A 19443-nucleotide genomic window follows, 5' to 3' on the forward strand; every position below is an offset into this window, starting at 1 on the left:
CACTTCTCGCTGTTGCACTTGCACGATCCGAATGTCACAAGGCCTAGTAGGATCGTTTGTCTTCCTCGTCTCCCCTCCCTTGTCTTGTGGCGCCTAGAAACACTTGTGCACAGGTGCGTCATAAAAATCATGTATCCAAGGTTGAGAAACCTACAAATAAAATGCAATGCAAAGCAAAATCTTTACTAAAGTATATGCAAAATACACTAGTTCGTCATCCACCTCCTAATAAGAAGCCAGTAGAGAAGTCAGTAGCGCAAGTAGCACTGCCAATCTTTCAAGTGAGAGTCATGTTAGGCAGACTGCATAAGATGTATCTATAAGTAGAAGGAACTTGTTTATAAATATGTCTGGACCATTTATTGAAGGCATGTCAGTTGAAGCTGTGATTTTTAAATCCTTGAAAAATGTGGAAAGTCTGCTCATTACCCTATCTGAAGTTATCCTTGAAAATGTGTGAGTGTCCAGCTCCTAAAGTGAAATCTACAGGAGACGCCAAATAAGATCTGCGTACTATTGTTAGGAAGACAAAAGCTTGTGATGGCTTATTGGTTGCAGGTATAAAGCTCTGGGACCTTATGCTGTGCCGACGGATCTATTTGTTAAACAACAACATAAACTATGGTCTGTGGTTGTTTCTTCAGTGGCAAATGCCTGTATTACTTCTGACACTTTTCTTCCTTCCTGTAAAATTGCAATTACTTTCCCCTCATTTATAAAACACAAGTTTAAAATCCAATCCCGACTTCTATAGGCCCATCTCTAACATATTCTTCAGCAAAGTGGATGGGTAGGATTATCCTAAAGTGTTTAAAGGGATGGGTCTAACAAAATAATATCCTAGATGAATGTCAATATGGTTTTAGGGAAGGGGTTGGTGTTGATGAGCAGGCCTACATTTATTTCTCATTTTGGATAAAGTAAATGGTTTTAAACCTGTGTTGTAGCTTCAGTTTTGGATGTTTCCAAGGCTTTTGATTCTGTGAACCGAGAAACAGTATGGCAAATGTTACTGTTGATTGGTGTCACAGCTGATCTTGTCAATAGTATTCTGGTTCTTTAGAACAACTTATCAGCTAATGTTTGGTATACATAGGATGGTTTGCGAACATGTTCTTTTTCTATTACTAAAGGGGCACGACAGGGCTGTGTTTTGGCCCCGCTTCTTTTCAACCTGTATGCTAATGTGTTCAATGATGTTCTTTTGACCACTTCTAGTGATTTACCTAAATTTGGGCATGAGAAAATATATATTTGTTGGCATACGCTGATGATGATGATGTTTTAATGGCAACGACTCGGAGGACTTTACAGGCACTGATCTAAGTATACATAGATTTTATAGAAAAACAAGATCTTAGTTTGAATGTGGCTAAATCTCAAATGATGCGAGTGGTTTCTTCCGACTAGACCGTACCACCATATAATGGTAAAAGGTATCAAATTAAAATGGGTCAGTACTTTCCCATGTTTAGAGATGCTGTTTTTAAATACTTTAATCTGGTCTTCACATTTGAATGTGCAAGCAATTAAAGTGAATCAGTGTATCAATGTACTGGTTCCTTAAACAGGTATTGTGAAAGAACCTACAGCCTTCAGATGTAAACCACCATCAAGGTATATAATGCACAATTTTAATTTGTGGCTCTTTTTGGTAGTGGGATTGCGGGGATTGCTCCAACATCAATGTGTCAAATTTTGCAAAGAGCCCAAAATGACTATCCGTGATATTTGGTGAGGGCTCCTGAAAATATATAATTTCTATTCTTTTAAAATAATGTGCTTTGGTCCCACTAAAGTTTCAATTTAAGTTTGTGCCACTTCTGTTATGGTTTCATATTTGGCAGCCTCTTTGTAATAACCCAAAACATGTTCTATTAAATGATTTGCTGACATCCACAATTTGTCTGTAAATGTAAGTGGGCTTGGTGCTATTAAGATGTTATTAAGGGAGTTAGGGCACATGGTATTATATAGTAACCTGAGAGTTTAGAATGCTGGTACTATCAGAAAACTGATTCTAAGTATTTTTATAAGAAGGAATACATTTTGAAACTAGTGTACTGAGTAAAAGTACTGTTTCTTATTTAACATTAAAGTTATTTAATTGGAACAAACCTTATTTGAATTGGTTTCAGTAGCCTCAACGAAGATCATTGTTTAAAATGTTGGCTCAATGTTTGCTGTTGGGAGTGAATGTAGCACATAGGGACAAAACAGAAAATAATACTAATAAATGTTTATATTATGAAATGTCGTGTGAAGATGTTGTGCACTTACTATTTTTTTGCCCTTATACAGCAATAAGAAAAAGATTTCTAAATCAATGGAGATGAGATCCTTTATGTAACATGGCCAACTTATATAGTACTTGATGTACAGACAGGATGTGATGTCTGCTGGTATCTTGAAAAAGCTTTTTATGTTAGAAAGAAAATGTTACTTTAATATGTATGTTGTTTTATGAAGATGTGTTTCTTCTAAAAACATTTTAATGTGTTCATTCAACAAACCAACACCCGATTAAGTGTTATCAATTAATACCTTCCCTGTACATGCACTGCGTAGATGTTGAAAGGGGCAAAAGATGATTAGGCCACCTGCACTAGTTAAAAATACACATTTAAAAATAATTGTTGTTCAAGTATTTTCTTTTAAAATACATTAGACAATTAAAGGTACATATAGAGTGGCAGCCAGGGTAAAAGGATTACTAAACCCTAAGGGTTGGTTGTACCCATAGCCCATTGACATGAGGGGAATTAAGTATTCAATGCAAAAAGGGGTGTCAGATGGGATCAATTGTACAAAAAACTATTTTGTAAATGAATAATATTATACTTACCCGAGTAATGCCAGTGGTTCTTTACCAAAAAGGTCTTTGAATATACCATTTTGTTGAAAAAATATACATTTTTAATGCCATAAATATTTTATCCCGATCCATCAATATTTTGTGTCTTGTTACAATCAATTATCTGTGACAATTAAGACAAGCAATTCAAAAACATAAAAATAAGTGATAATAACAAAAAAAGCAAAATAACTTAATATACTACTGTAATCCATTGATTTTAAGTTGTGTATCAGACCACCAAAACAAATAGAGTGGAAATACTGATTTCGAATAGCAGTTTTTTTTTCTTCTTTTTTTAATGAAAGATAGTGACAGAAGGGTGGAGGGTCAACTAGCAGAGACCAAATTCTTCTTAATATAGATAATTAGATAGGGCTAAATGATCCCTAATTAGTGCTAGTTTTCGACAGAATCCCTTTCAATAGTCTTCTGACATTTCTTCCTCAGGACCCACTATCTGCTCACTAGAGAAAAGAGTTTCATTTTAGATGTTATGTTCTGGATGTAAGGACCACTGGCAAATAATGAAGAATAATCTGCACATCTCTCATTTTTTTGATACAAGAGGGTTCAATCTATCTTCATTTCCCTAAATGAAGATAATTAAATTCCATTTTTAAGGCCTGTAATTGCCTACAAGGAATAAAATAATGGGGGAACGCAGAATGTTTCGACCCCAATTTTGTATGAGGTAGATGGCATAGTCAGTCCGAAAAAAAGAAAAAAAATGTTTTTTTTCCTTTTAACTCCATTAGTACAAAGAGAGACTTGTAGTTGTCTTGGTTTTCAAATAGCCGGATTCCCTATTTTTGCAGCTATGCTTTGCCTGTGAATTTGAAAAATATTTGATTCAAGATCTGTCCCATCTTTTCTTACATTTGCTGAATATCCACACCTCATGATAGCTGTAGACCGTAAACCTACCTTGAAGTATAAATGCCTGTATTTCTTTTCCACTAGCGCGGTTCTCGTATAATGCTGCGTGCAAAAGCCTCTCTGTGTCGACTCGTCGTGGAGCAGAATTCTTCCTGCATAAATCATGTGATGAACGCGGCATGTTCATTTCTACAAAATGGTATACTGAAAGACTGGTTTGTGTAAAGAACCACTGGCATTAATCAGGTAAATATAATGTTATTAATTCATTTACAAAATCGTTTTTTGTAAAATGTTCCCATATGGCATCCCTTTGTGCATTGAACAGGGAAAAGGATACCACCCAGTAAAGGCTAACAGGGCAGCAAGTAGCATGCCCTGAAGCAGCCAGTGCCTCGCCATTTTATTTGAAGCTCTGTTTGGGTGTATGCCCACTGTAGGGCAGATCAGGAGGAAGAGTGGGTTGGTTTTGAATAGGATGACAAGAACTATAATAGAAAACTTTGATATTGCTAAGTCTTTTTTCTGTCTTAACCATTGAATATCTGTCAGCACCTTCAACACACTTCCGGGAGGCACCAGTTTTAGAATGTGAAGCAAAATGCTTACGATTGCAAAAGGTTTGTAGACTTCAACCTTGCAACCCAATAGGTCTCTTTGAAAGGACTACATGTAAACTAAGCAGCAGTAACCCCGTCACACTCATTGAGCGAGCAGTGGACTAGTCTAATATGGGTTTAGTTGACATTCCAGTAAAATATGAATACAATTGGTTCAAAGGCTAAGAGAAGAAAACTGGTAGTTGAACTGGTTGGTTAACATTAAAAGCTAATGCGATTTCAGGCAACAAAGATGAAGGAGTAGGAAGGACTGCTTTGACCTAATAGAAAACACGTATGGTTCGTTTTATTGGCCAATACTGCATTTCACTATATTGACCGATTTTAGGGCAATGACAAAAGCCAGTTTCCAAGAAATGTATTTTCACAGGAAACCTAATAGAGTTGGGAAAAACGTCACTCATACTGTAGCCGACATAAAATCCTTTACCACAAAAAAAGAAACTAAAATAGGTTTTCCTGTAGGCTCTGATCAGGCTGCAGGGTGTGGTTTACATGGCCAAAAGTCAACTGTTAAAAAAAAAAAAATGCTACCTAAAATCCTATTTTTTGTTTTGATGGAGCAAAAAGGCAGACTACCTAATGCCAACCCTTTTGAAAGTTGAATTGTTATTTGTATTTTATTTCTCTAAATAAATTATGCTCCTCGATCAAAACTCCCTTCCCTTCTCCCTTTTTTTGGTACAACTTTATTTTATGTTTTTCATTTTTCCAAATATTTTTAATTGCATTTTCCCCTCCTCAATTATTTCTTTTTTGGTTGATGTGTTGATGCTACATATTTCTATAAGCCAACCTATCACAAAGCTGATTTACTGAAGTCACACTTTTGAATACCAATCTTCCAAACCACAACTGCAAAGTAAGTCCGGAACGATGGTTGTCTACATCAGGCTAAAGCTAAAGAATCATCCTGGTGTTAGCAGTTCTGCATTTCGAAATTAGCTTCAAGCAGAAGAGGAACGGGAGCAAAGGTGCAAAGTAAACTCTATAACCAAGGTATCAGGACTGCGCTTTCCAGTGAGCAATCCTAGTGTGAACCAGATCAAATGTTTTCGCATTTTGTGTGTTCAGCTGTAGAAAATGGCCCACAGTCGTCCCCTTAAAAGCTTGTTTGTGACATCTGCGTTGGCACCCACTTACATTTTCCTAACTAACCTCTGCCTTATACTCTTTGAAGTTTGGCACTACTGGCAGATTCACTGCTATCAAAGAATAATTATTGTTCATGACCCAATGCGACAGGGTGTGCGTGGGCTGCAATAAAACAGGGACTGCATCATGTTAAGCCCCACAATACCTCCACGCCCTTCATCACCCAGTTTCTTGATACAGGGCATCAGGATGGTGCTTTGCATATCGGTCCTAACTGGTTAAGTGTCTCGTGCAGTTTGGTTTAAAAAAATAAGAAAAATGTAAGATTCGGCCTTCCCCAAAAGAGCATGCACTACACTTGCTGCGTAACTATGCATAACATTCTACACATTCAAGCTATCTTTGAAGGTTCTTTATTTCTCAGCCATGTAGTGCCTGCACATATTTTTTAAAACATTTTATAAAACACTTTATTGTATTTTTGGCTATCATGTTAAAATACACATGCAGAATCCCAGATATAGAAATTCACAGTGCCATGTCTTTTGAACAATATTACATTCAAAACCACAACAAATCGAGACACGTTTTTTTCACAGTATATTTATTACATGTGTTAAGCGAATTTAATTTGGAATCCCCACCACCCTTATTCAAAATGCAGACTTCACAACAGGATGAGGTTACAGGAGGAGGTTATACAGCTCCTTGCCATTTTCTCAGATTTTAGTGAATTTTGGCTAAAGCCTCCAACACTATGGTTTGTGTCAATAAATGATAATGATGTGTTATTTCTATAGCTGTTACGCACACGCGCTGTACATGGAACATATTTATATACATCATCGTCAGGGAACCGAAGTTGGTACTCGTTTCACGAGACTCAGAATGATGAAAGGCTGAGTTGGCATTTCAGGGATTCGAACCTGCGACCTGCAGATCTCACAGATTGCAGCAGCGAGCGCTCAACCTATTGAACTATCTTGCCAGCACCTGTGTTTCAAGTGCATGCACTTATCCAGCATCTCCCCTCTATATTTACCCGTGGGATGTCACTCATACCATTTGACAGCAGTATCTGCTACGGCTACCATCAGTGCTATGGATATAAAAAGTGTCTGCTACCTACAAGATTTATTTTTCTCGAGATGCCCACCACCACCAACTTGGGTCCCTTTCAAGCAGCCGTCCCAGAACCTTCTCAGTGTTCTGGTAGATCACTTCCCAGTATGTTACAATCCAGGGGCACTCCATACAGTATAGGAACGAAGGAGCCCAGAGCTTTGTAACAGTGGGGACAGGTAGGTTCGAGGGCCCAGCACATTCTGTGCAAGAGCAGCGTAGAGTACGATATCCTATGCAGAAGTTTGAATTGTATAAGCGTAAACTTGCTGAAAATTCCCACTTCTCTGGGGCTCTGTGGCACTTGCCTTCTTCCTGTCTTCCTAAGGAAATGTGCCCATATAAATGTTCGCATTATCACATTAACTTGTCTAGTGATTGTGTAGAGAAGATCTGTGTGACCATGTAAAGGGTCGTAGTGGGATGCCCAGAAGGCCTTCCACTACTAAGTTAGCTTCTAGAGGGGGGTCAACCACCCGATTTGCATGAATAAGGCATGTCTCGCACTCGGAAATCTATAGAAGCCATGTGCCCGTATTTGAAATCCGATTGGAATTTGAGCAGGGATCCAATCCTCAAGAGATCTGACATGACGCTCGACCTCTTAATATCAATTCCATGACCATTCCAATTTTAAAACCTCAAGCATATCCAGATTATCCCATATTGGTTTAGAAAGTGAAATTGTACTGTTCAGCATAGTTGTTCTCTCTCCTCTTGCCCTTATGATCTGTCTTGTGGTAGGCGCAATGGAGCCTGTCGCCACCTGGAACCGAAGCAGGCCACTCGGGCCCATGGATTAAAGGTCTAGCCAGATGCAAGAGTGCACAGAGTTCTCAGGCAGCGATCATCGGCTACCACTAACTGAGATGCTCAGTAATATTTGCAGAACATTCAGAAGGTCAGTGACCCCCTCACACATGATCTATACGGTTTGCTCAGGGCTACTCAATATGTCTTGTCCTGCAAAAGAACCTTGCGCTGCCTGCCTTCTATTTCATCAAATTCTACCCTTGGAAGTCAACCAGTTAGAGTGTCTTAATTTGTTACAGGTTCCATCCCTCACTAGGTGTGGTACCTAGGTATTTAGACATGCCTGTTGCTTTCAGGAACAGACATCACCTCTGCCAGTGTCCTCTTAGCTGGACTGGAAACATGATTGACTTTTGGCCATTTATTTTTAAGTAATTATGCCTTCCAAACTATCTGAGAGCATCCATCAAACTAGGTCTGCACCACCTAGTCTCTCCCTAGGAAAATCCATATGTAACCCAGGTGAAATGCAGACCTCCCTTCTCATATGGCCCACAAAATCCATTGAACACTGGCCCAAAGAATCCATTGAACACAGGATTTATTCTTAAATATTCCTCCAATGGTTCCAACGCTCAAAAGAGGATATAGAGGGCACCCCTGGTATGTACCTCTATGCAAAAGGAAACATTGTTATAGTTACAAATTGACCCTCACCCACCTATCGGTTTTGTATACCAAAATCACACACAAGACATCAAATTTGTCCCAGCTCACATTATACTTAAAGCATTTCACAGATTGCACCAGTTAGCATTCAAGGGCTTTTTCAGGATCCTATGACATTGTCGCCAGGGGTTCAGGGATAGTTTCAGCTGTGGAAATGGCATTACAGATGTGTCTTGAGTTCATCCTGGTAGCACTCACGATATAAGCTCACATTGGATGGAGTGTATAAGATCAGTGATCACCTGCGCTACCCTACCAGTTAACAGCCATGAGGGGGGGCTTGTCCTTTTTTCAGGATCACCAAAATTTGAGTGTCTTATATCAGGTGACAACTCACCACGTTCGCAGCTGGCATTAAACATGTTAAGCATCTGCTTTTTAATTCCCTTGCCTATTTCTTCCATAGTTCCAAAAGAAGGCCATTGATACCTGTAATCTTACCAGAATATTAGAAATAGCCTGCTCAGTTCTTGTACCTGCGTTTCAATGATTTGGGGCACACAGAAATCCTGTAAGAAAGCATGGCAGTCTCCTTCTGCTGGCTCACCCCGTGATCCTGATACAATGCTCGACAAGTCTGCAAAGAAGTCAGTAATATTCTTGCCAGATTTAAGTGTATTCCCCACCCCTATACATGTCAAATTCTCCTACATATTTAGCTTTTTTTTTCCTCCCTCTTCTCCAGCCAAACCAACATGCCGCCTGTCCTGTATTCTTTATCTTGTACACTGTCTTTTGTATCCCCGTTTGTCTTTCTCAAATAATCCAGAGCTACAGAGCAGTAATGCTCCATATCTAGTTGAGGACTGATATCAGTAAGAAAATCAGTTTCCAGTTGAACAAACCTGTTTTCAAGATTGGACATTTCCTCCCAACTAGTCCCAAAATCAAGCGTGATCGGTCCCTGAGCCATTCCACTCTATGTCCGGGACTCTTTATGGGGCGTATGTCTGATCAGTCCCCGGCCTCCTGCGGCCAGAAGAAGAAACAAGGGTTTCCGTCAACCATGACATTGAGCACTGCATGGATCATCAATGCATATTTTCTGGTGCGAGTACACAATTTTCTCTTCACAGTATCAAACCTTTTTCTAGCTTGTTGCACTACACTGGTAAAATCCAGAAACAGTGTCTCTGGAGTCCACCACTGCCATCATTCTGCTTTTTCGAACTTCCTGTGGTATTGCAAAGTGGTCCCCATAAAGTAGCATTTGTGTGACCGCCGCTCTCACTGCTGCACTGGGCAGCAGCAGTCTCGTCTCATAGGCACTGTAGGCAAACATTCCCTGTGGAAGAACCATGACAGTGAAGTTGAGTCCATTAACCTTTATAACCATTTTTCTATTAAGAGGTCCATTTCGGATCCTCCAGTACGCTCAAAGGAGGTAGTCTACACAGCCGTTACTCCTTGCAGAGCAGCACTATGCCTCCTCAACACAGTCTCCCAGGCATTTTATACTTTCAAGAAGGCTCTGTACTTAACCCTTTTTAGTATCAATTGAAACCTCCATCATTGTAATCCTATCTTCCAACTCTGCGCCATGCAAGGGGACCTTATGAAGAGCTTGACGAGCCATCCCACATCTATACCAATTATATATAGTTTCTGCTATCTCCATTAAATAGCCTTACAGATTGCTGAGAGAGTCGGAGTGCCTGCATCAGTCTCAACTGAGACAACTCTTGCCCCATGTTCGACTTTGACCGCCTAATGCTTTGGCGCGGTCACTGTGTATTTATGCCTTTCACTGTGTATCCTTGTTTTACAGGAGTTATCTTGCGGCCATGGGTCCCATTGTCTCTGTTGGTCCAGAGAGAAGATGGCGTTGCAATATAGCAGAGGGCAACCCGTCTCTGCCCAGGTGATGGACCCAAGGTACAAGTGATTAAATCCAACATCAACTCCACCGATTCAAGTGATTGTTCACATGCCACTATAGAAAAATCAGCATTTCCAAGGACCATACGCATATGTCAGCCTGGCCCTCACTTATTCACTCGTTTCATTCCTTTACTGCCTGGAGAGAGAGAGACTGCGGGCACCTTCTGATAGCAATGAATCCTGGTGATGGTGAATACTATCTCCATGCATTAACAAGTCGCTTCTGCTGGTTAGCTTCCTTAAATGGGTAGAGTTGTTATTCCCAAAAAGCCCGTGTGTGTGCTTTTAGCTTGTTACATGCCTAATTTATACAAAGAAATATATGACAATGTTCCACTTTAAAATGTGGTCAAATATTGGAGCGGACCAAAGGGAATGTCCTGGATGTTATGAATTATGAAGAAATCGATATCCCACAGGCTCCCTTGTATGCCTGCTCAGTCTGTTAAAATCTTTACAACAGCTAGTGTGACCTGCTTTAGTATACAATAATATTGTTTATCTCAGGCATAAGGGAGACCGAGAAGAATCACCCACTAGGGTGCAACCAGTCTGCCCACTTTACATTTTCATAGCAGATACATATATTCACTTGGTTTGTACACTGTATGTGGAACATAAACGTACAGTCCCATCGATCTTAGTGTTATCAATCCTCACATACTCATTCCTGAGGCTATATCCCATTTGCTACATTGGCCCAGTAACCATTAATGGAAGGAGATGCACACAGTTTAAATGCAGAGGTATATTAAAAAACAATCTTTGTAACTTACTCGATGGGGAACCAGTCGGCACACAGCTGCTTTACAGTGTCTATGTCATCTCGACAGAGAAGACGCAAAGTTGTCTCGCTAAGCGCAGTGATGGGGACCTCCTCTGTCATTCACGCCTACAGGGGAAGAGAAGACATTCAAGAATGTTGACATAAAACAATTGGATAGAAGTGGGTTTGCCAAGCCTATCCAGTCTTTCTTTTGCACAGCTATACATAAAGTCCAACATAACCTTAGCAGTTTGCAGATTTCCCATGTTTTCTATGAACCATTGCTTTCTGGAGCCTGTCTCAGACTTTATTTCTAACCACTTTCACACTCTCACCGCCTCCCCCAATTCCTACCCACTCTCTAAACGTAGGCATTGTTTTAATGCCTTCAGTACCCCTTCCATATATATTATAAATTCCCTCGATCTCTGCTCAGTTCAGTATCCCCAGGACCGATATCTCTGACCAATGCCTGGTTGAACCAAGATGTCCAGTCCTAGAAAATGTTTGTGATGCATAAATTAAGGAGAAAACTAAAACTCCCTAACCTGCTGCCTGGTAGCAAAAACTGCTGCTTGCTTGGGGTACTGTACCCAGCACAGAGTCACATAGTGCTGCGTGTAAAGGCAAAGCACAGTGCTTAGGGCAATAGATTTTCTTTACAAACTAATGGGTGTGCCAATACTGAACAAATTCCTAAATGTACATTTGGTGAAGATCATGAGAGTAGCCGACGTCTTCACCACAATACACCTGGGAGCTGAAAATATGAGATCATGGGAAAAAAGGACAAAAACATTAAGTCTGTAGTTCCTAAAAGAGTTGTATTGGCATCTAGAGGGCATCAATTTCAGCCTAATGTACATGTTTCCTCCTCACCACTGTTTTCGTTTGTGCATTAAATGCAGATGTACAGCAGTTGCAAGCACTGCACAAGGTATTTTTTGTGCCAAACAGTGCACAAAAGGGAAGTCGCATCTGTCTGAGCTGGGACCAGGACCCATGCCATCTAAACCACCTGTTCTCTGCCCATAACCCACCAATAATATACTACTGAAGTGGAAAGCTTGTGTCTCCGATATTCCCCAATTGCCAAAAACACACCACATACATTTAGCTCCTTCATCTTTCGCCCAGTCCAGAGTAAACCCATGCATCCTATCCTTTCTCTTACTTCATTCCCTTAGTCCCCTGACGCTTTCATTCCACCTCCCCAATGGGGTCTCAATCACACCTTCGTCATCATCCACACCCTCACTGCTTAAAAGCAAGCCCTAAAAATCTTAACCCTCCTTTCCAACCATTCAATGAACCTCCCATGCCTCACCAAAACTTGGCTTTTTAGACACCTACGCCCTTGATACAGACCTTTAAGCAAAAACATGGATGTTGAAAGAAAAGGCGGATGGGATTACGAGCAGGCCTGGAGAATGCCCATACGGCAGGGTAGAACTCTAAAGGGAAGAATCTGGGCATAACAGTGAGAGGAAAGGGGATAAAGAAAATGCACGGGCAGGGCCTAAGATGGTCTAGTTCTAAATTCTAAGTGTTTGCCCAAAGCCAATATTCTGCAAGTCAATCGCAGTCACATAGGTATTTTAGTTTGCCAACATGCTTCTTTAACAATGTTCTTATCTTGATCTTGGTCTTTGTTTTGTCTTTGTCAGGTCATCTTTGCTATGGTCCTGGTCCTGGGCTGTAGGAGGCAGCATTGGCCTCACAGCTCTACCATGGCAAGCCCCTTCTCAGAATGATATTGCCTAAGTGGTTATTGCTAGGCTAATACATTAGGGTATTGTCCCCACAAACCCAACCTCCTCCAGGGTTTGCAAAGGTTTTCAAGACTTAACTTGGGCTGGTGGCCTCAACTGCCATCAGGGTCTGCACTAGAGCCATCAAATGGCTTTACTCCAAAAGTGTCTTCAAGGGTTGCTCTGTGCCAGTCTTTTGCCTCTGCCCTCCTCTCCTAGCCTAACTCCTCGACGTGGCTTCTCGCAAGCTATTGCCTCAGTGCCCATCAAACCACGTCTCTGTCTCCTGGTACCCCGCTGTACAATCCCTCAATGAAATCTAATAGTTTAACTTTATGATTCAGTACGCTGAGGAGCCCCCCAAACAATCCAATCCATCACCAACCTTAAGCTCCTATGCCCTGCCTTGAAAATAATCAATTCTGGGCATGAGTATCTGGGAATGTGGAGACACCCGCACAAGATTATTTAATTCCCAGAATGTTCTGTACTTCTGGTCCTGCTTCCACCTAAAGTTACATGACTCAGTTAAACAAGTCGCAAGGCCTTTCGTTGCCTTCAAAAGAATCCCTTTCCAGATAGGAACCCTTATGTGAATCATTTGCTTGCATCTGTGGTGCTCAGAAAGTAAATGAAGAGACATGTATGAAGAGATGCCAGGCATATCCACACAGGCCTTGCAGATCAGAGATTCACGAATTCACTCAATTGGAAACAAATGTAATCCGCGCCTGGGCTTAATGAACATGTCACCTGCTCACACATGTAGCATAGATGTTGAAACTATAGTCCATTAAAGCGAGCACCAATTGAAGCTCTCAGTCATAGGCCACAGTCAGTTGTTAAACCAGGAAAGCTCTACGCAGGTGTATATAAAAGAGCTCTGCGAGAATGGAGTATGAGCAGAGGTGTAGACAGGATGCCTGAGCCGGCAAGGCCTACCCAAAATCTATAAATGCCCACTAAGCAGCGCTTGTGGGCATTTATCGCCGTTAATGTCACTGCGGAGGGCCCAACTACATTAGCTTCAGTCCCCACTAGTTACACAATCATGGCTACGCCTCTGAGTATGAGAGTCAGGGGTTGGTGCCAAGAGGAGAAGGGCAGTGCATAGCAGAGCAGCACAGAGGAAAGTGATAGAGGAAGGAAGGCAGAGAAGCATATGAGCCGTTTGGAGGGAAGGAGAAGACCATCAAAAGAGATGAGAGGGGAGAGGTAAAAGATGCAGTTTGGAGGGAGGAGACAAGCATAAAGAGAAGGAGAGGGGGCTGCAGAAGGGAGGAAGAACAGCATGAAGGAAGAGGGGTAAGCATCCGCAGAGGAAGAGTGGAGCAGGACAAGGAGGAAATGACTACCTAACAAGTGAGAGGAAGAAAGGTCTGCGCGTACCCAGATAGCAGAGCACTAATCACAGCCGACTTAAGGAAGCCTGTGACTCAAGACAGCGAAATCTCAGTGATGGATTAATTCAACCATTGGAGGCACCAATTCTCAATATTTGCAGTAGCAAATTTAAGAGGTCCGTGGCCCATAATGACAAGCACTAGGTTCGTTCATTGAAGACAAAGATAGTTTAATAACATAAGGATACAAGGCAGACAGATCAGAATCTCCTGAAGCAGGGTGAAGAGACCCAAAACGCATAGAGCACCACACCTCATGAGATCGGTCAAAAATGGAAGGATTAAGGGGTCTGATTTTAAAATGGCAGAAGCCTACAAAATTGAATTTTCATTTACTTTAAGGATTTAGATTATGTATTAATAATGTGAACATGTGAACACAATTAATGCGCAGTGCAGCTGCTGAGTGCTGCAGATAGAGGCAGCAAGATCTGCATCCCCTGTGGCAAATCATTCGACTGTTGGTTGCTGTTTCCAGGAGTGCCTTTTTGCACCGCAGCACCAGTGTTCAAAAGCTTCTTTTCCAAGCAAAGTGCAGCTGAGTGCTGCCCTTAGAGGCAGTTTGAGCCGGAAAATAGTAGAAAACCTAATTTGCACAGTAAGACACTCATCTTGTATGATTTTAGGAACAAATCGGTGCCCGGCGATCAATTACCCTCTTCTTCTCCACCCCGCTAACTTCCACAATGGTCGATGATGTGGTTTTTTCAAACACTCGCGTTGAACTGGTATCGCCTCAGAAATTGTTTCGTTTCTCTCAACACAGTTAGCCTCTAAAATAAGCATCTATTTCCTATCCTGAATTGAATCAATGGAGGGCAAGCAGAAAGATTAGTGCATAATACCTCCATGGCCCCCTTCTGCCTAAATGCCCAAGTCGATGGCTCTAATTCCAAGACCCCATAAATTGGCTCAATTCGTAGGAAGAGAAGATAACTCACTTTTACCCTAGAAATACAAACAAGCACAGAAATGTGGCACTCAGTGACCGAAATAAGAAAGCAACTTTATTAACAACGTTAGCCTTTTAGACCTAGCTTTGGTGGGGGAACATTGAAACACACTTAGTTCAACTACAGCCGGCCTGCATAAGAATGGAACGTTTGGGCATCATAGCCCTGTGTCAATTGAAGATATGCTCTCTCTTGACAGGACATCATTCTGCTTTGGAGGAAGATACGATCTCCTCAGTGAGTTCAGCAAGTCCTTCTAGTTTACATCAAACCTTGTGGGAACTGCATCACAAAGTAGAATTGTCTTCTCCGTCCATCTCAGCTCTCAATATAGTGCTGAGCTCATTCGTTTCATTGTATGATGATATTAAAATAGAATTAAGATCTCAAACTCTCACTTTAAGGGATATAAAATTGAAGTTGGAAATGGTGGACTTAGTCTTGAGGCGTTCCAACATCAACACAGACAGGAGACCTATCGATGACCCTAAGGATATACAACGGTCTAAATCATTAAGTCAAATCAATAAATCTCAGGATGTAAGCACAGGTAATGGAATCCCCTCAATAAATAATCTTACTGAAATTCCTGTAACGCAGCCTAAAAAGGAAGCCAAATAATTGAAGGAAAGCAAGACTAAATCAGCAAAGCTCAAGAGAAATCCTGTGGGAGAAGTGGCCTGCTAAGCCTTAGGTACTGAACAAGTGCCTGTGATAGAAGATTCTCTGAACAAGGCACAAAAAATACCTACTTTCCCTTTCAAGTTTAATTTTAAATGAACATTAACACAGCAAACTGATGCAGATTCTTCTAATTCTGACGTGTCTGAGCATCGTGCCCGGGCAGCCCCTGCGGCTAATGGCCCCAAGCAAAGGCCAGCTCCCGCAGAGGCGACTCCCTATCGTGCCTGCAGGTGTCAGCAGGGGAAGCCAGCGGCCAGCTATCAACCAGCAGCTACTAAATAAGACAGGAGTGGCACGGGTCAGGAATACAGCTTTCAGTCTACCCTGAAAACCATGCCACTTAGCAGACTCTCAGACTTAGGTGCGTTTTCCCCGCTATTTAAAATTGCATTGTAAACGTATTCAAAATTGCATTGTGAAGGCAGTGCCGTTATGTGGTTTTTGCCTTCCTAGCAAAGCATTCATATAGCGAACCTTTCTACCATTATCTGAGCTCCTGTCATCTTGCTCATTTGTCTACTATTGTCTCGCCTCTCTCGGTCTTGTCTGCTTGCACCCCTCCCCGTGTCCTTCCTTGTGTTCTCCCCGCCCCTTCTCTTCTCTCCTCTCCTCTCCCTACCTACTCTATGGTGCTCTCCGTTTCTCCAATCTTTTCTAACTGCTTCTCTATCGACTATCCTGCTCTCCTCACTAAATCTGGTAGGAGGAAGTTTAAAAAGGACATCCTGGTCTCCAACCCAGGCCTCCCTATCGCTGACACCTATACCAGCGCCCCTCTAGGCAAACCCTCACCGACATCCTCTTAGTCGTTCCCTCGCCAGACCTATGAACTCTTCACACAGTCTCTGTGCTTTCTCCTTTCTCCCATTAAGGTCATCATTAAGGTTTACCTGAATGGTACAGCCTTGGTCCAAGGCCCTATGGCCAACCTTCTCCTTTTTGATAAATGCTTCTCACGCCTCAATCTCATCAATTTCCTTTCCTCTCCTGCTTTCCCCTCTCTTTCCCCCACAGCTTCCTTGCCTCCCCCTACTGTCTCCTCCTTGGCTACCTTGCCCTCTCCTCCTTCCTCTTCTGCCCCCCTCAGGATTCTTCTACACCTCCGCAGGGCATATCTCTGATTTGTAACCCCCCCAACCCCGGAAGTCTTTCAAGGACGGAAACCTTCTCCACATTGCCACGCTCAACTCTCGCTCTGCTGCCAAACACTCCTCTGACATCTGCTGCCTCCTGGAAGAAGTTGACCGTGATGTTCTCGGTCTCACTGAGACATGGTTCACGGCCAGCTCTGTCACAAGCTTTAATACTCTCCTCCCTGATGGCTACAAGACCTCTCAGCGTCCAGATCCAACCGTTCCGGAGTGGGTGTAGCCCTGATCTTCCCCGAGTGGATCTCTTTCTCTGTGATTCCTACACAGGCCTACTCCTCTTTCGACTGCCTCATGAGCAGGCTCCTCTCTCCTGGCCATTCCCTTACTGTGGCTACCATCTATCGGCCACCTGGTCAGATCTCCTCCTTCCCCTCTGAGTGGGCGGACCTCTCCTCTTCCCTCCTGGTCTCAACGACTCAACTCCTTCTTAGAGACTTTAAAATCCACCTGGATGCTTCCCGTCCTTCCTCTGGACTCTTTCGCGACTGCTGCAACGCTCTCTCACTCTCTCGGGCCCGACTCACTCTGCAGGGCACACACTGTTCAGATCGCTTCAGACCTTCCCCTTTCTATTCCTCTCACCACTCCTCTCTCCTGGAGTGATCACTTTCTCCTTTCCTCCCAGCTCACCCTCTCTACCCCTCAGGCCAAGCCACCTCCAGCACGGCCACCTACCTTCTCAATTATCCGACCCATGAAGTGTGTCAGTTGAGGCTTTCACCGCCACTTTCTCCCCCCCCCCCTTCCCCTTTGGCCGACTCACACCCCGACACAGCCCTTTCTATGCTCCAGTCTGCTATATCCGATACTCTTGATGTTCTTGCCCCTGTCATGAGGATCCGCTTGAAGCTCAAAGCCAAGTGCAACTCTTGGTACAACTCAGACCTCCTCAAACGCAAGTGCAGGGTGGCTGAGAGAAAATGGCGTGTTTCCGGTACATCCTCTGACAAACTGGCCTGCCACCTGCTCCAAAGGCAATACCGGCTCTCTGTCCGCACCAAGACGAGAGGTCACATCCAATCCCGTATCCCTGCGGCATCTAATAACCCAGCCGAACTCTTTAAAATGCGCAAGTAACTGGCCAATCCTGCTGCAGTCTCTACCTCTCCTGTCCCCTCCCAGGCCCTCTGCACGGCTCTGGCTTCTCATGTAATCTCTAAAACTCGGGACATTTTGTCCTCTCTCTCTCTTCCCCTTCTCCTCCTACTCCCTGCTCTTCCTCTGGCCCTTCTTAGCCACCTCTCATCCCTCCTTCTCTGCCTTTCACCTGTTCTCCCCAGACAAGGTTTCTAGACAAGACTGATCTATGAGGGTCTCGTCAAAACAGTTTCATCCCTGTTCCTCCAAAACTATAAAGGACCACATTGACACCCTGGCTCCTGTTCTGGCTGACTTCTGCAACTCCTTTGCCAATGGAATTTTCCCTTCCCCCCCTGAAGCACTCCCTTGTACAACCTCTTCTTAAGAAACCCTCTGCCGCCCTTCCTGCCGGGCTAACTATCGCCCAATCTCCATCACTCCTTTCCTGGGCAAACCCCTGGAAATGCTCACCATCTTCACATTGAATCTGCTGGTTGTCTCCATGACCACCAGTCTAGCTTCAGAGCTGCCAAAAGCACGGAAGCTGCTCTCCTCAACATCCATGAAGCCCTGCTTGCTAAACTTGATTCCACCACCCCATATCGTCATCTTACTTGATCTCTTCTGCCTTTGACACGGTCACCCATGGCATCCTGCTCAACCGTCTCCGTAATAACCTGGGTATCAGCAATCAGGCCCTGGCTTGGCTGACCTCTTTCCTCTCTGATCAACCCTCCCAGGTCCAACTTGGGTCCTTCTCCTCCTCTACCTCCATCGCTACCTGTGGTGTTCCCCAGGGTCTAACCTCTCCCTGGCTGTTCAACCAATTCCTGGCACTTCTTGCCCACCGCATTGCCGCTCTCTGCCCCAACTTTCAGTGATATGCAGATGACTCAGCTCATTTTCAGGCTCCCTTGAGCCACCTCTTCCCTTTCTCTCATCTCTGTCTGTCTGTCTGCTATCCAGGAGTGATGTGCTGTCAATGATCTGTCCCTTAATACCAGTTAGACTGCAATTCTACTCATTGGCACACCCGCTCCCTCCTTTCCTTTCACTCTCTGGCCGGCCTCTCTTGGCCTTCTTCCTGCTCCCACCTGTGAGGCTAAGAACATTGGGGTCATCTTCGACTCCACACTCTCCTTCTCTCCTCACATCTCTGACGTCTCTAAGAAGTCACACTACCAGCTGCACCTCCTCTGAGGTATTCTTCCTTTCCTCTCCATCCCCAAGAAGCTCACTGTCTCCAGAGCTCGGGTTCTCTCTAGGCTGGATTACTGCAACAGCCTCTTTCTAAATCTGCCTGCCTCTACTCTCGGACCTCTGCAACTCATCCAAAACAGGACTGCGAGACTTGTCCTTGGCCTCAAGCCCAGGGATCTTATCTCTCCACGACTGAAATCTCTGCACTGGCTCTCAGTGGCTGTGACGATTAAGTACAAAACCTTCTGCATTGTCCACAAGGCCTTCTGGGGCCTGCGCCCTCAATACCTCCAACTCTCTCTTCCTAAATATCTTCCTTCTCGAGCTCTTTGCTCATCCACCTCCACCTTTTCTCAGGGTCAGTCGCTTCGCCAAGCAACGAGTTGGTGGTAGATCCCTTTCTTCGGCTGAGGCCTCCCTCTGGAACAGCCTCCCTGCCTCTCTGAAACTCGAGGAGAAGCATCTCTGGTTCCGGAAGCACCTCAAGACCTTCCTCTTTGCTTCCGCTTTCTCTCCTCCTCT

General features: G+C 43.4%; 1 protein-coding gene across 2 annotated transcripts in view; it reads right to left on the reverse strand.

The window, feature by feature from the left end:
- NAA60 (N-alpha-acetyltransferase 60, NatF catalytic subunit) overlaps positions 1-19443 on the reverse strand; it is a 265408-nt gene that overhangs the window by 202422 nt on the left and 43543 nt on the right. For both annotated transcript variants that reach the window (XM_069646811.1, XM_069646810.1), the window contains one exon: positions 10710-10825. In XM_069646811.1, the coding sequence (XP_069502912.1) occupies positions 10710-10819 (110 nt within the window). In that variant the 5' untranslated portion in view covers positions 10820-10825. The remainder of the gene's footprint in view (positions 1-10709; positions 10826-19443) is intronic.

This window comes from Ambystoma mexicanum, chromosome 2q (genome assembly GCF_040938575.1).
Source record: "Ambystoma mexicanum isolate Mex_15411 chromosome 2q, UKY_AmexF1_1, whole genome shotgun sequence".
Classification (NCBI taxonomy): Eukaryota; Metazoa; Chordata; class Amphibia; order Caudata; family Ambystomatidae; genus Ambystoma; species Ambystoma mexicanum.